This window comes from Rhineura floridana, chromosome 8 (assembly GCF_030035675.1).
Source record: "Rhineura floridana isolate rRhiFlo1 chromosome 8, rRhiFlo1.hap2, whole genome shotgun sequence".
NCBI classification, from domain to species: Eukaryota; Metazoa; Chordata; class Lepidosauria; order Squamata; family Rhineuridae; genus Rhineura; species Rhineura floridana.
The window spans coordinates 43,385,417-43,404,798 of NC_084487.1; the positions used below are offsets into that span (position 1 = coordinate 43,385,417).

A 19,382-nucleotide genomic window follows, 5' to 3' on the forward strand; every position below is an offset into this window, starting at 1 on the left:
CATCTAAAGGCCAATAAAACACAGTAAACCATATATCTGGATAGGCCCACCGAAACAGAAAAGTCTTAAGCAGCTGTCTAAAAGAATACAATGATCACACCTGCCTGATGTCAATAGGCAGGGAGTTCCAAAGTACAGGCGCTGTCACAGTAAAGACGTGACTCTATACAAGCGCAGAACAGATGTTCTGTGGCCCTTGTAGAAGTGCAGGTTCTGCAGATCAAAGTGAATCAGTCAGCACATATGGGGTAAGACAATAGACACACGCGCACACACAGGTAGGTGTGAGTGAGTGTGTCAGAGTGTGTGTGTGTGTGTATGTGAGAGAGAGAGAAAGAGAGTGAAAAACAGACAGGGGTTTGCAACCATGGGCAGATGCTAGGTTCCAGTACCCTGGGAGGCCCTACCCGCTGCAGTCCCAGAGTGGCCAGTGGAGGCAACTGCTCCTCCTTCTCATCTCCATGCAAGCTGGGCATCAGGTTGGCCTCGGTGAGAACAGGATACTGGACTTAAATGGTCCATTGGCCTGAGCCAGCTGGTTGTTCTTGTGACCCAGTAAATACAAATTAAAACACCAGATGCATACAATTTCTAACACAGAGAGTGTCTATGGTTCTTACCTAAACTAAGGACAGAAGAAAACCAAGATACAGTTAAATTAACAAAATCCTTTTACGGGTCTGTGCAGCAGAAGTGGGAAATCTAGCAACTGTTTCTGTGTTTTTTTCCGTGTCGGCCAATAAATAGGCAACATAACATTCAAAAGTCCTCCCTCGGTATTTTAATATGATGGAATCAAATCTATTTCACTAATCTCTGTAAAAGTTGCATATAAAAAGAAAATGCATTAATATTTCTGTTGCTCCATCCTCGCAGGGGTAGAACATTCATTACATAGAACACCCCAAAAATGGACATTCATTAAGCAGTATATAAATTAATAAATCATTTTTATATAATTAAGCAGTATATAAATTACTAAATTTGATGTAGATATTACATTTTATTATATACTTTTATATAACGCACATTAATAAATAAATAATGGCCTGCTTGTGGGCTTTCTCACAAACCTCTGGTTGGCCACTATGAGTACAATGGACTAGATGGGCCTTTCGCCTGATTCAGAGGGGCTCTTCCAATGTCCTTCCTCCATGAAAACTTGTTCCTCTTCCATTGCCACCTGATGTAACAAGGCTGTCTGTACTTGGGCTATTCCAAGGTCTGGGTGTGACCATACAACAGGGTTGGAGAGCCCTTTGTGGGCAGCATTCACAATCCTTGCCTGTGCTATTCCCATCTCTAATTTTGTATGCGGCTTTCTTCCTGACTCTAGGCTATCTGACAGCAATAAGGAGAACTTCCGCAGCTACGGATCCCCGAAGAGCTCCTTCAGGTCGGAAGAACAGCGGCCAAGCACAGGATCTGAGGTCATCACTAGGGGCGGCAGCAGCAGCAGGAGAGCAGATGGGCAGCGCCATGCTTTTGACTACGTTGAGCTATCCCCCTTGCAACAGGGGCCCTTAAACCAAGGATCCCCGCAACAGACAAGAGGAAGGAGTGCAAGAGCCATGGACGGAGTGGCCAAGCGGGAGGAGCTAGAGCGGGACTTGGCCCTCCGCTCGGAGGAAAGGCGGAAGTGGTTTGAGTCTTCGGCCAGTGGGGTCCTGCAGACGGACGGCCTGCCAGGGGACCTCTGTCCTAAAGCAGGAGGCCAGGAACCTCTGGGGCCTCCCCTCTCTGAAGCTCAGAGGAGTCGGCTGAGTGAAGAAATCGAGAAGAAGTGGCAGGAGCTGGAACGCCTTCCCCTGAAGGAGTCCAAGCGGGTACCACTGATGGCCCTGCTGAACCAGGGGAAAGGAAGCCACGAAGATGTAAGCGAGGCATTGGAGAAAGAGGTATGCTTAGTCATGGAACGGCATTAGCCGCGTTTAGGAAGGGGGTGCTGTGTCTTTTTAAAGAAGCTTGTTTCATGCAGTATATGTGTGTTTTGAATTCTCTCTTAGTGTATTGCCTTGTTGCAAAGAACAGTGGTGACTGGTGGCCCCCAGGACTGGTAGGGTGGAAAGCAGGAGGATCAACAGTAGGTGGAGCCAGAGCCAATGACAGGCGGAGCCAACTGATTCCAGTTTTGTCCTCCATCCTCCTCCCTGCTGTGTTCTACAACAGGCAACACTGAGACTAAGGAGAAAGAAGCTGACAGATGAGGCCACCCCCTGGATTGGATGAAAATAAGAAGGCAGGGAGGTGGGGGCTGGCTGAGGGCAGGGTGAGGTTGGTGGGGCAGTGCCCCATTTGCTGAGAGGGACCAGCCTCCACTGGCAAAGAGGAGTGTGTGTGTGTGCGTGTGTTGGGAGTAGCAGGAGGCAAAATTACACAGAACTCTTAGCCGGCAAACCTCTGCTCCAGGACATACTCTCTCTGTTTGGAATGAAGGTGTCCTGGGAAGGGGAAAAGCAGATGCTTTTCAGCATGGAGCATTCACAGGAGCAAATGGTGGAAGAATCGGTGCCGTTTGTTCTTAGAACCTGTGCTGCTTTTCCTTCCTCATTTCAACCCCTTTCACAAGGCCACTAGGTAGAGATTGCTGAACATGGTTCCATGTTGCGCTAGTTCCAAGTACGGATCATAGGTCTTGAAAGCTGTTATACAAGTGATTGGGCAATCTGCAGAGTGGGAGCTGCGTATCGAGAAAAGGTGAATCTGAGGTGACATGATAGAAGTGTATAAAATTATGCGTGGCTTGGAGAAATTGGATAGAGAAATGTTTTTCTCCCTCTCGCATGACACTAGAACTTGTGGACATCCAATGAAGCGGAATATTGGAAGATTCAGGACAGATAAAAGAAAGTACTGCTTCACACAGCACATAGTGAAACTATGGAATTCGCTCCCACAAGACTCAGAGGCAGTGATGGCCATCGAGCTGGATGACTTTAAAAGAGGATTAGACAAATTCATGGATGATAAGGCTATCAGTGGCTACTAGCTAGGATGGCTATGCTTTGCCTCCATGGTCAGAGGCAGTATACCTCCAAATACCAGATATACTGGAAACTGCAGGAGGGGAAAGTGCTGTTGCGCTAAGGTCCTGCTTGCAGGCTTCCCATGGGCATCTGGTTGGCCACTGTGAGAACAGGATGCTGGACTAGATGGGCCACTGGCCTGACCCAGCAGGTTCTGCTTATGTTCTTCCCTGCCCCCCAGCCTAATTTCATGTTGACTTGCAGACTGTTTGCATTCTGGACCACCTGTTTTGGGAATCTCTTCCTCTCCTGCATCACGTCTCTGTGTGTGCAATGCAGTGCTGCAGACGCTGCCCCCTTTGGGCTCTGGCCCCACCCACCCAGCATGTGGCCCCCAATAGATTACCACTGAGGGAATGCAATCCTCAGCAGGAAAAAGAAAATTCCCACATGTGCTATATATGTTGCCCAAAGCAACTGGGAGAGTGTAATCTTGTTGACGAACGGCTATTGAATGTTGCCATTCCCTTGTGAATCCACTGCACATAGAAGTATTTTCCTTGACCTCTATGTGGTGCCTATAACATAGTGGCATGTGTTGTTTTATATAGCACCATCAGTGTGCATGGTGTTGTACAGAGGAATGCTTGAATTGTCCCATAGTGTGTCTAGTACGTGACAGAGTATTAAGGGCTTTAAAGGACACTTATAAACTGAAGTAACTGCATGGCTACAGAAGCATCACTATTCCCTGATGTTTGCAGTGTCTATCTGGGTGTGTGCGCATGCACGAAAACATCTGCCTTCTCCTGCATGTGGATTTGAAAAAAATCAATGCCTTCAGTATTTATTTATTTATTTATTGCATTTATTACATTTATATCCCACCTTTCCTCCAAGGAGCTCAAGGTGGCACATATTGTTCTCCTCCATTTTATCCTCACAACAACCCTGTGAGGTAGGTTAGGCTGAGAGGCTGTGACTGGTCCAAGGTCACCCAGCAAGCTTCATGGCAGAGTGGGGATTTGAACCTTGGTCTCCTAGGTCCTAGTTCAGCACTCTGACCACTACACCACGTATGGCTAAACCTCTTTTTTTTTCTGACACAGGTCCAGGTTCTGAGGTCACAGCTGGAGTCCTTGCGTGCTCAGAGTGAGGCAAAATCCCCCAGAGATGGGCATGCACCCCGAGGCTATATCTCTCAGGTAACAGAATAGCTTAGCATGATGATCTGGATCCTCTGCCTTTTTTACTGCCTCTCTTTCTTTCCCCATCCCTATGCAGTAAGGGTAGAGAAATGAGGGACCAGGGGTCATCCCCATTTGTTTGCCCTTACTAGATTATTGCTGCCATAGCAACCTCAATCAGACTTTATCTGTAATCAATGTTAATTATAACTCTTGCATTCAAAGAATTCTGCACCTAACACATGGCCAAAGTGTTCAGCTTTGGAAAAGGTCAGAAGAAAAAATCCTCATCCTAGCCTATGCTTATGCACCTCCTTTTAAGCTTAATCTTGGTCTGTTTATGTACCAAAAATAAGCAAAATGTAAGTCTGGAACAAAGAGGAGCAAGTTTTGCTAAGAGTCTTCTACTTTGCTTGTTTCAGAGGCCAACATGGTTCTAGGCATGTGCTATCTTCCTATGCCACACATATCAAACTCTAGAAACAAAAGTGTAAATATGTATATTTGCACACTACATTTTTAAAATGTTAGTACATAAGATTTCTTCCTTTTGGCTTTAATTTGGTAACTGGTTTGCAACATTCTTGTAATGTTCTCATTTTTGCTCCAGTTGTGTGTTTTTATACATTTATTTCAATTCATAGTATAAACATACAGTAATACATCTCCACCAAGGATATAGAGTGTATGTGGTGGGAGATCCCAATCATTCTTCTGTGATTATTTGCTCTTTGTATGCCCCCACATGGAGAACAGAGATATAACTGGGGGGGGGGGAGGCACTTTCAGTATTTCCATTACACCATGTTAGCTCTGGCAGGAGTAGGGAACCCATGGCCCTCCAGATGTTGCTGGGCTGCAACTCCCATAATCTATGATCATTGGCCATACTGGCATGGGCCGATGGGAGGTGGAGCCCAACATTATCAGGAGAGCTACAGATTCCCCGTCCCTGAGCAATGGGGAAAGCTGCTGTGTGATGGTGGTGTTAGGTGTTCATCGCTAGTCCTACTCAAAGTAGACCCACTGAACTAAACATTAATTTCAGTGTGCCTGCTGTACTCTGAGTAGGACTTAGTTGAATACAATTATTTTGTATTTTATATTTGTAGTTTGTAAATTACTTTTGCTACTGCTACAGGAAAGTGTTAGGTGTAAACAGTTGCAGAGCCAGCTACTTTTTCAGCACAGAGAAAGACTCTTGAATTTGAGGTCCGTGGCTTGGTTTGCCAAACTCAGCATTGGTTCCCTGATGGATCATAGATTCTCTCTCCCCGCTCCAATCTTTCTGGTAGGAGGCATGTGAGCACAGTTTAGCCAAGATGGAGACTTCCCATCAACAGGTTATGACGGAACTGCAGCGGCACCACCAGCGAGAGATGGAGCGGTTGCGGCAGGAGAAGGACCGGCTTCTGGCAGAGGAGGCAGCTGCCACAGCTGCAGGTGAAGCTACACTCGTGTGTGTGTGTGTGTGTGTGTATCCCCGTCCTTTTGAAACCCCATTGCAAAGCTGTCATTGTAGCATTCTCAGCTAGAACATTATGGTGAGACAACACTGGTGTGGTATAATGGTTAGCCTGTGGCCCTATAGATGCTGTTGGAATACAACTCCCATCATCCCTGACCATAGACCATGCTTAGCTTTGATTGATGGGAGTCTGGAGTCCATCAACATCTGCAGGGCCATAGGTGCCCCACCATTGGATTAGAGTGTTAGATTAGGACTGGTGAGACCATGTTCCTAATCCATACTTAGCCATGAAGCTCACTTGGGCCAGTCAGCTACTCTCAACCTAACCTACTTCACAGGATGGTTCTGAAGATAAAATGGGGAGGGGGGCAGCTGTCTTTGACAGATGGGATATAATTAGATATCACCAAGGTACATCATTATTGTCTGTCCAAATATGTATGTGTGTGTGTGTGTACATTATATAGACAATATATCACAGCTCTATGATATATTGAACATATTAGGCTGCCTTGTACTGAGACAGGTCATTGGTCTATGTGCTGTTACTATTACCTATTCTGACTGGAAGCATCTCCCCAAGTTCTTGTGCAGAAGGTCTTATCACCCGCAGCCTGCTCCATTTGTTACTGTTTTTTCAATTGAAGTTTGTGGATGTTGAATTTGGGACCTTATGCATGCAAAGCACATGCTCTCCCACTGAGCTCTGGCCCTTCCCCAATAAACCCTTGCTTCTTTTATTAGTTAGGAAGCAATAAAATGCATTACACATCCCAAGTTGGCAAATTTCATAAGTCTTCCCCTGTTTCTGTTTCCTTCATCCCTTTTTTTCTTTTTTGCTCTTAGCAATTGAAGCATTGAAGAAGGCACACCGGGAGGAACTAAATAAAGAGCTGGGCAGGACCCGCAGCTTCCAGAAGGGAGGTTCAGACCCAGATGTGCTCCGGCGACAGCATCAGTAAGCAACTCTTCTGGAATGTCTGTGTGCCTCTGTTCTAGCCTTGGAATGTCTGACCTTGAAAAGTTTAGAGAAGAGGGGGGAGTTGTGTGTTCCCAAGTGTAGGTTGCAACACCATTGGAACCGATGAAAGGGAGGAATGGGTAATTGTGAGATCTTGGTAACTAGGCATGGAGCTCTTCCAGATAAAAGTGGCTGGAAATCCACCCCAGGGTCACTTTTCATTGCAGAATTGACATAGAAGTAGACCCGCAGGATGGTCCTTCTAGGATATTGTCATCTGCACACTAGTAAACAGTGTCCCCAAATTTCTGTCACTTCAGATTTACTGTTTTTGTTCTGTAAATGAAAAACAGCTGGGCCAAAAAAACACAACCCTTCATGAAATGTCGTGATGTTTGCTATTGGGATGTTTTTTTATTCCAGCCAATGTTAACATACTGGGTTAAAAAAATAAAAGGTCCCTTGTGGCTTTTCAAGAAAAAACAACCCAGGGAAGCAGGTAAGAGCTCTGACACACTGCACATGGCTTTATTTTGGGATGTTAACCACTCCGGGACTCATTTGAATTCAGCTTGGGGTAGAAAAATCCCCTTGAAACTGTCTGACAGTTTCTTTTGTTAAGAATTACCATGTTCTCTTTCCCCAACATACCCTGGACGTCAGCTTGGTTAGAAAACTACCCCCTAAACCTGTCTGTCCAGTTTAAGTGGCCATGCAGCAATCTTAAGCCAAAGGGCTATAGAAGAATAGGTACTGTCAGTTTTCACTGGAGGTCGTCCTCCTCTTCTGTTGTTGTAACCATTGGTCATTTTGTTCAGAGTCATATCCAATCCCATCTGTCATCCAGCACCTTTGTTCTCTGGACAAGGGGCAGCTTCTTCAGGACACAATGGGAGCCTTGGGATCTGTCAGTGATAGAGAGTGAACTTGGGGTGGGGGGAAGAAAAGTGGGTGTAAACTGTTTGCAGAAGGTCCTAGGGTGGGCTGATACCTCCTGGCAGCAGCGTGTTTTGACCTCCGCTGCAGGTCCGACATGGAGTCCCTGAAGCGAGAGCTGCAGGTGCTTTCAGAGCAGTATTCCCAGAAGTGCCTAGAGATTGGAAACCTTGTGCAGAAGGCCGAAGAGCAGGAGCAAATGCTACAGCACTGCCAACAGGAGGGAAAGGAGCTGTTGCGGCAAAACCAGGCGAGTGGCTTGCTGTGTGTCTCAGGCCGGAGCGGGGAACCTTTGGTCCTCCAGATGTTGCCAAAGTACAATTCCCATCAGCTCTAGGAAACAGGCCAGGGATGATGGGAGTTGTAGTCCAAGAACATGTGGAGGGCCAAAAGTTCCTCACAGCTGGTCTGAGGGCAGGAATTGGGGAGGAGAAAGGTGGTGTGAAGAACATCATTATTGACATCATTATAACATCATTATAACTGATTATGTTTGTCAGTTGCTTTTATACAAAAAAGCTCAAAACAGCTTAAGATAAAATACAAACAGATAAAATCAATTAAACCCTTTTTTTAAAGTACAATACAAAATTTCTTTTTTTTTTACAATAATTTTTATTCAAATTTTCATAAAACATACAAAACAAAATCATAAAACATTCAAAGACAAAAAACAAAACAAAACAAAAATGATTAAACAAAAAATGTTGACTTCCCATTTGTCGCAGATCAAATCAGTTATAGGTCTACAATATATAACAATCCTGTCTCTTAAATTATATTATAAAATCACTTTCCTCCAGTAGTTATCTTAATTAATCATCAAATCTCATAAACATTACTTTATTCTTTCCACAAAAAGTCAAAGAGAGGTTTCAATTCTTTAAGAAATATATCTATCAATTTTTCTCCAAATAAACATGTCGATTAATCCATCTCGTTAATAATAATAATAATCTTATTGTCATAACCATAGTCCAAATAAACATATCGATTAATCCATCTCATCAAAATCTGTTAGGTCCAATAATTTCAATAGCCATTATTCCATTATCCCTATTAATTCCATCTTCCATCTTCAATAGTCCTGTTAAGTCCAGTAATTTCAGTGTCCAATCTTCCATTATCAGTATTCCATAATAATCTTGCTGTCATAGCCATAGTCATATAATAAGAGTCTGATGGGAATTTCCTCTATCCCAAATATTTTCTTGCCATCAATTCTGAATAAGTTGCTGAAATATTGTTGTAAAGTCATATCTCTGTTCTTCTTTTTTACAAAATGCACTGGCTCATCTCCTGAGAGTTTTTCCATTGTCACATGGCTGCAGTTAATTCCATAGATTTTCTCTATATCAAGCTCCATCACGTCATTCCAGTCCAGAAGATTATCCAAGCCATTGATAACTTTATCTCTAATATCTTCATTAATTTCTTCAGAGATAACGTTAAATTCCAAACAGTAGATTTTATTTCTAATATCCATAAACTCCAGATCTTTTTCCAATTCCACATTTGTTCCAATCTCCAGGGCTTGTATCTTCCCTTTATTTTTTCTTTTCTCATCTCTGATCTCATTCTCCTCTCTCACAGGATCCCCTATTTCTTTAAGCTCCTGCGTCATTTTGCTCAGTTCAATTTTCAGCTCCTTACTGCCCTGTCGCAGGGTTTGTTTCGTTATCTCAATCTCATCCATTATTTTCTGAAACATAATTACTTCCAGATTCTCAGCCACTTTCTTGATTGCCATTTTTAAAACCACGAAAACAAAACAAAACAAAAATAAAGAAGAACCACTTCTTATTTCAGCAACAATTGGGTTAATATTCCAGGCTTGATGACATCACAGTATAAACAGAGCAGCCTGCCTTATCTCTCTATGTTCAAGAATACAAAACAAATTTAGTTCCCAGCATCAAAACAGTTAGTGTCGTCGTGAAGAAGCAGATTCGTCAAAATAAAATAGACCAAAAAGAGAATAGTCCCAAACAATATAATGTTCCTCAGAATAGAAATCCCTCTTCTGTTTATATCTTTAGAATGCACTTCCAGGACAGCTTTTTGCAATAGAAACAGAGATAAGCTGTTAATTTCGTGAATAACAGAGAAGAGTTATAGCTCACCCAGAAGTTCTTTAAAGCTGATTCATTTGACAAATCTCTTTTTGCTGCAACAATTTAAACCAAGTAAAAAAAATAATAGAAAGAAGGGTGCTTGCCTGTTAGTCCGTTTTCTCTTTGAAGAAAAGATAAACGTATCGCATTAATCAGATAGAGCTTGTTCAGAAGTCCGTCCGGCATTGCTGGCTGGACCTTTTCTCATAAATTAATGAAATCCAGTCCTCCCAACAAAAACAGTCTTTTGAGGTTGATCTCTACGTTTCTCCCTGCCCGGGAGAAATTTCATCAGTCAAAAAAAAAATGTTCTGACTGATTTATATCTGAATAAGCTTCTTTTGAGGCGGGAGCCCGTCTCAAAAGCAGGCACAAGCTAAGTCACCCTTCCCGGAAGCCCTACAATACAAAATTTCTAAGATAATCACTTCACACCACCACAACAAGGACAAGTCCTAACCAGCTCACTAAAAGATGATCACCACAGTAGAAGCTAACTTGACTCCCTGGGTAAATAAAAATGTCTTAGCCTGGCACAAAAAATGGATAAAGATGATGCTAGGCATATTTTCTGGGGAATAGCATTTCACAAATGTGGGAGGGGGAACCACTGAAAAGACCTGTTCTCGTGTGGCTATTCTCTGCACCTCCCTTGGATGAGGCACACGGAGAAGGGCCACTGATGAAGGCCACAGGATCTAGGCTGGTTCATGTGGAGAGAGGCAAGGTATTGAGGTCCTGAGCCTCATACAGCTTTATAGGTCAAAACCAGCATTTTGAATTGAGCCTGGAAAGCCAGTTGGTAGCCAGTGCATATAGGTCTTATTTGTTTAAGAGCAGCAGATGAACTAATCCCAACTGGTCCTCCTCCTTGTCTCCAGGAGTTACAGAGGCGCCTGTCTGAGGAAATTGGGCAGTTACGGTCCTTCATTGCTGCCCAAGGGTCACGGGAGGGTGCTTCACACAACAGCGAGAGGAGCTCTTGTGAGCTAGAGGTGAGGAGGCCTGTTTCTTTCTCTTTTTTTCATGTTTATTTTTTAATTTAAAAGAAAACACAATTTTCTTCCGATACACATAATGGTTTTCATGTCAAATATTACCTTGTAGCTTATTATTTCAGGTTCTTATGTAATCTTAAATAATCTTATTGATTGATTACAAAACTATCTTTTTAAAAAATGCAGTATTACTAAGTAAGTAGCTTAAACCAAGATTCTATTTATCAGGTGTGGGGAACCTTTGGCCCTCCAAAGATGTTCCTGGATTGCAACTCCCATCATCCAAGGCCATTGGCCATGCTTGCTGAGACTGATGGGAGCTGGAGTCCAACAGCATCTGGAGGGCCACTGGTTCCCTACACCTGCTATATAAGCTCAAACCTCTGGTATATTTAAGTCTATATCTCCCCTAATGCCTGTATGGATCTATTACCTCCTGCGTCCTTTCATTCTGTTGTGATATGAACAAGGTCTGTTTTTCTACAAGTCTATTGTCTGGCTTGTTTCCTTTTTGCCTGATTCAATGCCTATTGTGAGCTGAGTGTCATGGATGTGGAATGTTGCTCATTATATCTGAGAGCTGGCTGCTTTCGAAGTGCCAAGAGAAGAAGAATCAGTTTGGAAAGAAGTAAATCTAAAGGCTAGAAGGGAAAAACGTTTCTGCTGTTGCCTCTCTGCATTATGCAAGTTCACTCAAAAGTATATAGAATTTGTTGCTTTTGCATAATTTTACTAAAGAAGATGAGGCACTGAAATGTCTCCCCTTAACCTCTGGAAATCCCACTTGGGTTGGTGACTCTAACCCTGAGATTTCACTACATGTCATCTGCACAGATTCCAACCTAAGTGCCAAAAATGTGGTGTTTGTATTTTTGAATGACATCTTTAAATTCACAGGATGTTGAAATCTGAGCCCAGTTGCAAATTCTCTGTTTGCACAGAGTTACGAAATGCAGAGTTCCCTGGCTGTACCTGATTTTCGTTACCCACCACTTGTGTATCTGTCGCTCTATCTCTCTCCATCATGACTCGTTGCTTTTTTCTTTCTGACAGTTTCTGGAAAAGGCTAGTGCACTGAATAACTATGGTCCAGGCCACTATCTGCAAGATCCCTATACTCAAAATGGTTTGTTAGCACAACTAGATGTCAGTCTCCAAGGAGAGGAACCTAGAAAGATGCCTTATACTGAGTCAGTCATCTAGCTCAGTATTGTCTACACTACAGGGTAGCCAGTGAGGTGCCCGCCACATGTTGCTGAATGCCAACTCCCATCAGCCCCAGCCAGCATTGTTATTCACCAGCAACGATGGGAGTTGGAGCCCATCACCATCTGGAGAGCACCACACTGGTTACTCCTGGCCTACGCTGACCGCCAGTGGATCTTCTAGGTCTCGGGCACAAGTCTCTCCCAACCCTACCTGGAGATGCTAGGGACTGAACTTGGTACCTTCTTCATTCACAACAGATGCTCTAGTACTGAACTACAGAGACATACAATATGTAATCAATTGAAATGTAACATGAAATGCCATAGTTAGTGCCTTGGGACTGTGTGTTAACCAAAGGGAAAAAAAGACACAAATCTTGACTAATAAAAAAAGAAACTCAACTTTTATTTGATTTTATCTTGGGTTTGCTGAAAATACTTGAATCTGGAAATGCTTATGCGTTTAGTGAACAAAAATTCTCTCCCCACCCCCCTGCAAGCAGAAAGTTAAATCTGGAGTAAACTATAAAGGCTTCTTCACACAACCCATTTAATCTGCGATAACCTTTGCGGAAGATGGTAGCCCTGTGTCCCCTTGCAGCTGCTTAACCCCACAGTGTGATGGCCATATGCATCTGACACCCTTGCACTGAATGCAGTTTGGATTGGCTGTCGGTGTGCCACTGCAACCATTGTTTTGCAGTGGCATGCTAATGGCATGCTGAGAGCTATAATCCATGCTGAATTCAAAGAATAGTATTCAACGTTAGTCCTACTCAGAGTAGACCCAGTGGAGGTTTATAGGCACGACTAACTTAGGTTCATTAAGGTGGTTATATGGAGAAGCTTGCAATCATGCCGTGTTATGTTCAAGATGAATTACTTGCTCAATGTAGCTGCATTTCAGATAGCCAAGCTTACTAAACAATATATTGAAAACCGTCCATGGAATGATGCATGTTCTGACCTCCTGCTTTGTACCAGAAGGCATTTGCTAATGTGCAGTGTGGGACACTTAGGCAACCTAGCTATTCCTGCTTTTTCCAGGGCGATTATGAAACCTATTATACCGTATTAAAAGCTGTCTCCTTGGCAAGTGTTCAAACCATTCCCTTATCTTTCCCCTTCTGCTCTTCTTTGCAGGTGCTGCTCCGAGTGAAGGAGAATGAACTTCAGTATCTGAAGCAAGAAGTCCAGTGTCTTAAGGATGAACTCCAAATGATGCAAAAGGTAGATTCTTAGGAGCAGGTGAGGTCTACTCATAAGCAGGGACAAGGTGGAGCCCCCCCCTCACTTGCTTGAGTCTTGGAGGTGGAGCCAGTGTTCCACTGAGCACGCTGACTTCTGTGGAGTGCAGTTTGGTCCCTGATGCCTATATTGCTGTGTCTGATTCCCACCTGCAACCTCAGTCTGTCTGTTAGCTCAGAATAAGCCTCTGCCTTGCACTCACATCTTTGCTTCCATTATTTCTGGAGCAGCTGAAGGCATAGATTTTTGGAGAAGAGAAAAGGGTTGGGGATCTATACTGTCCAGATTTTTTTTAGCTTTTCAAAAAGGGGTGAGGAAACCTTTTCAGCCCAAGCCCTGTGTTCCCTTATGGACAGCCTTCTGGTGACTGCATGCCAGTGGACAGTGGGGCCAGAGGCAAAAAGCAGGTAGAGCAATGGATCCGCTTCTTACCTTTGTACAGTAAACTACATTTCAGCCGTGCAAAAGTCAGGTTTTCACCAACACCTCCATCCAGACAAGCAAAAGGCATTCTCACAGTTCCAAGGCACGTCCCAACCTGGCAAAAGCATTTGAACGCAGAGCAGGCCAGAAGCCCTTTAATGAGGGATGTGACCTAGGGAAGGGGACATAATCTGGGAAAGAGGACTGCAGGGCTGCACTCATCCCGACCCTTAAATTCCTCAACCCCTTTTTAAAACTGTTGTTTGTGTTTATCAGCTAAATGGTCTCAGCTAGACTTGTCAGATGCAGTTGGATTCCAGTTCCCATCATCCTTGACTGTTGGCCGTGATGGCTGGGTCTGATGGGAGCTGGAGCACAAACAACATCTGAAGGGCCACAAGTTCCCCACTGCTGGTGTAGGAGATCCTGGAGAACAGGATTCAAACCAGATCTCTCTCTGGGTTAAATACCAATATCAGTGTGGGGATTCCTTTCCCCAGCAGGATAAGACGTTTGCCTCAGGGAAATACCAGGATGTCTATGTGGAGCTGAATCACATCAAGCGGCGGTCAGAGCGAGAGATAGAGCAGCTGAAGGAGCACCTGCGCTTGGCCATGGCAGCCCTACAAGAGAAGGAGATGTTGCACAACAGTATCGGCAAGTAGATGCAAGGAAGAGCTGAGCACAACAAGGGGGCGTTGGGTGAAGCTGAATGAGCAAGTGTGCTGGGGCAGGAGAAGATGCAGGAGGGTGTCTTTTCTTCTAGCCCTAGGGGATAGCACTTATATTAGGCATCTTGTTTCTGCCTGTTGCTTGCCCAGTGATTGAAACCAGCCTTACCATAAAATCATATGAAGCTATTGCTTCATAACAAAGGTTTCAAGAGGGTGCCGGTTATTTGCCGTCATTCTCTTCATTCATTATTGAAAAGCACAAATCATGCAAACTCAGTAAGTGTAATAAAGTACTTCTTGTGACTGAATGGTGACACATGTTTGGGCTCTTGCTGGGAGGAAAGGCGGGATATAAATATAATAATAATAATAAAAGTTTTCCTTGAGTTCCTTGGAGGAAAGGCAGGATATAAATCCAATGAAAAATGGAAATGGACAGTCTTCAAGTCAATTCCGACTTATGGTGACCCTATGAATAGGGTTTTCATGGTAAGCAGTATTCAGAGGGGATTTACCATTGCCTCCCTCTGAGGCTGAGAGGCAGTGACTGGCCAAGGTCATCCAGTGAGCTTCATGGCTGTGTGGGGATTTGAACCCTGGTTTCCCAGGTCGCAGTCCAGCACTCTAACCACTATGCCGCACTGGCTCTCTAAATCCAATAATAAATAATAAATAAATAAATAAAAATGATCTGTGGGCTGCCTGTAGACAAGGGTCTGAAAAAGGCAACCTTTTAATGTGTCAAGGGCTTTATTCCTTCAGGGGTGATGATGGGAGGGGCAGAGCCAAAAAAGGCAGGGCCACCCCCTTTCTCCCCTCCACCACTTCCTTTCTCTCCCTTTTCCTCTTTGCTCATCTGGCTCCAGGGAAAGGGACAGATTGCACTTGCCAGTGGTCCAAACGTCTAGCTTGCACAGTTATTTTGAAATTAGGCCTAGAACAGCAGCAGGTTGCCCACCTCTGCGTAGGCTCAAACTTGGCCTGTAGAGCTCTTCTTTCTTAAACTTGCATGCTGCTTAGTTCTGTTTCTTTGACCCCCATAGAATAAATTGTGCCACATTGATCAGAGAATATCACCACAAGGGGATGTGGTGGTGGTGATCATTGTCTTCCTCCTCTTCTGATATTCTTCTAATTGGGCACCCATGTGGTAAAATAATTTCAGAGAGAGATGATATGCTTAGTTTTTACTACAACAAAAGAAATTTAATGATGCTTTTTTCTTCAAGTATTATTTGCTTCTCCACATGGAGCCTTATAAAAGCCCAGAAATCATGCAGGATGGGTCTTGGTTTTGCATGTGTTTTGCTGCTGCTGTGACAGGGGACTCTCCCTCCCACCATTGGCTGTTGTTGTTCCTTTTCATCACTGCTGGGATTGTCCCACATGATAGTTCCTGTTCTGCTGTTTTGTTTTTGATTTGAATTGTAGCTTGATGTGGTGGTCTATAATGGCATGAGTTCGTCTGAAAGATAAAATAGGATATACATTTTAAATTAAAAAAACAAACTAACTCTTCTCTCTAGCAGTTCTGGAGCAAACTTGCAGACCACAACCATCTTTTCAAGACATCCAGGCTGTGCATCCTTGTAACTGGCTCGAGGAATAGGCTTCACCTGGTTATTCTTCAATGTTTGTGGTAGAAATGATTGTCCTCTGCAATTGATGCATTCCGTTTTAGCTGTTATTGAACCTAGGAAAAAAAGTAAAGCTCATGGAAATTGCACAGTGCCATCCTCGCATGATGTGTCAGTGTGGGGGTGTGACCCACTGCTGTATTCAATGCTAGCCTGGATTTCTATGGCTGGTGTAAATCTAGGATGCAGGCAGGGGTGAAAAAATCCCAGGCCTTTGACCTGGATAACTAAAAATGTCACATTGTTCCCTAGAGATATGAACCCCTTTTTTCCCCTCTCTACAGCAGGGGTTGGCAATGCGCTGCCCTCTAAATGTTTTTTGGACTCCAATCCCATCAGCGCCAGCCACCATGGTCAACGGTCATGGATTTATAATGTATTGCATTTATATCTCACCTTTCCTCCAAGGAGCTCAAGGTGGCCTACACAGTTCTCCTCCTCTCCATATCGTCCTCACAATAACCCTGTGAGATGGTTAGACTGAGAGTCAGTGACTGTCCCATGGTCACCCTGTGAACTTTATGACTGAGTGGGTTTGAAACCTGGCCTCCCAGCTCCTAGTCCATCACTGTAACCACTACACCACAATGATGGAAGCTGTAGTCCATGTTAGCTACATCAGTTCTACAGGATCTACTCATAAATACCTTGAAACACTTGGCTGAATTGAGGCCTGTGCCCGGTTCACAATGGTTCTGGGTCTAAAACAAGTTTATAAGCAAGAACTGTTGAATCTAAGGTATAATCTCCTAAGCCTTGCCCATCTTGGTATGTTTCAGGTGCAAGTCAATGTCTTTAATTCTGTTTGTCTGTTCCTTAGGTTAGTCACTTCATGTCCCTTGATTTGGAGGACAACGCTGTACTCTAGCAACCAACAACCCCCTCCAGGAAATGGACCAAGCCTCCATCAGACCATCCATCACATGCACCTACATAACTTGGCGTGTTTGGGGCTGGATCCTACTATTTGCACCTTCTTTGGGATTTTATACATGAAAATATATTTTATATGGCTTGAGGGTGGGGTGGGCGGTTATATTTTAAAATCCGATATTATGTTTTTAACCAGCAGTTGACAAGAGAAGTGAGCCACATTTTTCTCCCCAGCCTTCTTTTAGTCATAACTGAGTCCTTGTTCCAAATCCTTGAATATATTTAGAAAACCATAAATGACCTCTTGCTTCCAAGTCTCTTCCAAGCAGAGAGACAAAATCGTATACATCCCAACTTCACGGTGAGTCTCTTTGGATGAACAGTGTTGCTCCAAAGTGATCCGTATTTTGAGATGCACTGTACTGGGATAATGTTGTACTGATGGTTTCTTCTGAGGGCACTGGCTTTGTTCCAATATGAGGGTTTTGTTTTGAGAGTCTGGGACCCAGCCATTTGTTTTCATGTGCTAAAAGCAAAGACAGATTTTTCCCCCCCTATGCCGGTTAAATGTCTATGCATCCTGCTGCGTCATCGGCATCCGCTGCATTCCAGAAGACTCTTCTTCCAGCTGTGTACTCCTGTGGGGAGGGACTTGACTTAATGTCGCCAGAGCCAAACTATGAAGGTGGCTGGATTTTCTTTCTTCCTGCACAATTATAAACTAACTTAATAAAAATCTTCAAGATACCAAAGGTGGTATTGCTTCTTATTTTGGGGTTGGCAACAGAAGCTTTTAATGAACTCTCTTTACAGTAACTTAAAGTATTGGACTTCTGCATTCACAGCAGGTTGATGTCTTTTGCTCTGGCATCATCATAACTGACAGTGTTTTTGTTCAGAGCACTTTGCCTGATTTCTCTCTAAGAACCTTGTTAGGTAGGTGAGTCAATCAGTAGCATTATCCCCGTGTTACAGACAGGAACCAATGGAAAGTTTGCCTAAAGTTACTAATGAACTGAAGTAAGATTTGAATTGTAGTTTTCTCAGCTAGCAGTTTTAGCCACTGGCTCTACATCAGCACTCACCTAGATCTTTCATCACTTCCTCCAATTATGAATAATGGCGGTAAGTGACAATAAGACTGAACCAAAATAGAGCCACTGAGTAAGGAGGGAAGAGGTATCGGCATACTTTGAGGGTCCCTGAAGTTTGCAGCAATACTGTGTGTGTGTGTGTGTGTGTGTGTGTGTGTGTGTGTGTGTGTGTGTGTGTCCTCGTTACACACACATACTCATTACACACTAATGAGGTCTGTTCAGTAGCAATGGAATGTTGAGTTTTGTTCAGGAAAAAAAAAACATTTTGAGGTTCAACTCAGGTCCCTAATTTTGGAGGAAGACCCAAATGCCTTGTTTTCAGACTTCATTAGAAGGGTGGAGGCATTTGCTTCCCCCTGCAATTTGTTCAACTCCTTTGCCAGCTAGGTCAGGGAGCTGTGCTAGGTATTGGAAATATCACAAAACCCACCTTGCTCATGGTGGAAGCCTATCATTGCAGCCACAAGGTCTATAGAAACTTGCTTGTGCATATGTGTGTCTTTTTTAAAAATGAAGTTAAGATTCTCAGCATGGTGAACTCCACCGATACTGAATTGTGTTCCCCACTCCCTGCCAAACATGAATAATAACAGAATAAACGTATCTGCCTATGAAGGCCACTGTATAAGCTTTCTGAACAAATCTGTGCTCAAACCCCACCGACCGGTTTTGGGAACATGCCATTGGCCCCATAAGCAGGAGTGCAATTGAGTCTTCGTTGTAGCAGCTGCTACTGTGCAGAACTTGTTTCTTCCAGATACTCATCTTCGCTTAAAGCATTTAAATGCTTTACTCAGCAGCTGTTTTGAGGGAGATAGGTTGTTGGCTGCTTTGTACAATAGCTTCTCCCTATTTAAATCAATACTGTGTTGGGTGTAGTTTATGTAAATGTTCAAGTATAAGGTTTGTGTGAAGCACATGGAGCCATTTTTACCTATGCTGCCATAAGCACTAGTGGTAACCAGGGCTGTGGAGTCGGAGTCGGTAGAAATGTACCAACTCCGGCTTCAAAATAAAGTTTGATTGACAATTTTTTTAAAATATAAATTCAAAATGTCAAAGAAGCTTCCCATGAAGTCAGCTGTAGTTGATCATTTCACCATAACTCAAGATGGAAAACATTTTGTGTGTCAGTGTATGACACAGGACCCAGATGAAGACAAATGCTGTGATGCCAAGATCCGCGTATATTCAGGCAGTGATAAAAATGCTCCTATGAGAGCTTCCAATTTAAAAAGACATTTACAGCCCTTTCCAGGCTCTGGAGTTGGAAGCAATTTTGGGTGGAGTCGGAGTCGGACAGTAGAAAAATAGAAGAGTCGGAGTCGAAGGTTTGGCGTACTGACTCCACAGCCCTGGTGGTAACCCGTACAGTGTCAAGGCTAAGGTAATGAGTTATGAATTGACACACACACAGGTTTTATACTCGCCTCGGCCATTGACACCAGGTAGGCAAGCAGTTTCAACCCCTCCCCACAATTTTGCAATATGCAAATAATGCTAACCTACCTTACAGGTCTGTTGTAAGCATAAGAAAAATAATGTATGTGCAAGCAGTTGAATAAGTAAAGTGGATTGAATTAATAAGG

At 43.6% G+C, this 19,382-nt stretch overlaps 1 protein-coding gene across 12 annotated transcripts in view; it reads left to right on the plus strand.

Moving 5' to 3' along the window:
• The window catches only part of TRIOBP (TRIO and F-actin binding protein), an 86,216-nt gene extending 68,768 nt beyond the window's left edge, over positions 1-17,448 (plus strand). For 11 of the 12 annotated variants that reach the window (XM_061639080.1, XM_061639071.1, XM_061639079.1 and 8 more), the window contains 9 exons: positions 1,337-1,898; positions 4,076-4,171; positions 5,449-5,596; positions 6,471-6,582; positions 7,612-7,771; positions 10,517-10,630; positions 12,985-13,071; positions 14,013-14,169; positions 16,644-17,448. In XM_061639080.1, coding sequence (XP_061495064.1) covers positions 1,337-1,898; positions 4,076-4,171; positions 5,449-5,596; positions 6,471-6,582; positions 7,612-7,771; positions 10,517-10,630; positions 12,985-13,071; positions 14,013-14,169; positions 16,644-16,648 — 1,441 coding nt within the window. In that variant the 3' untranslated portion in view covers positions 16,649-17,448. Of the gene's footprint in view, positions 1-1,336; positions 1,899-4,075; positions 4,172-5,448; positions 5,597-6,470; positions 6,583-7,611; positions 7,772-10,516; positions 10,631-12,984; positions 13,072-14,012; positions 14,178-16,643 lie in introns of those variants that run through there. The other variant, XM_061639069.1, reaches the window with a different exon arrangement.
• The last annotated feature ends 1,934 nt before the right edge of the window (positions 17,449-19,382 follow it).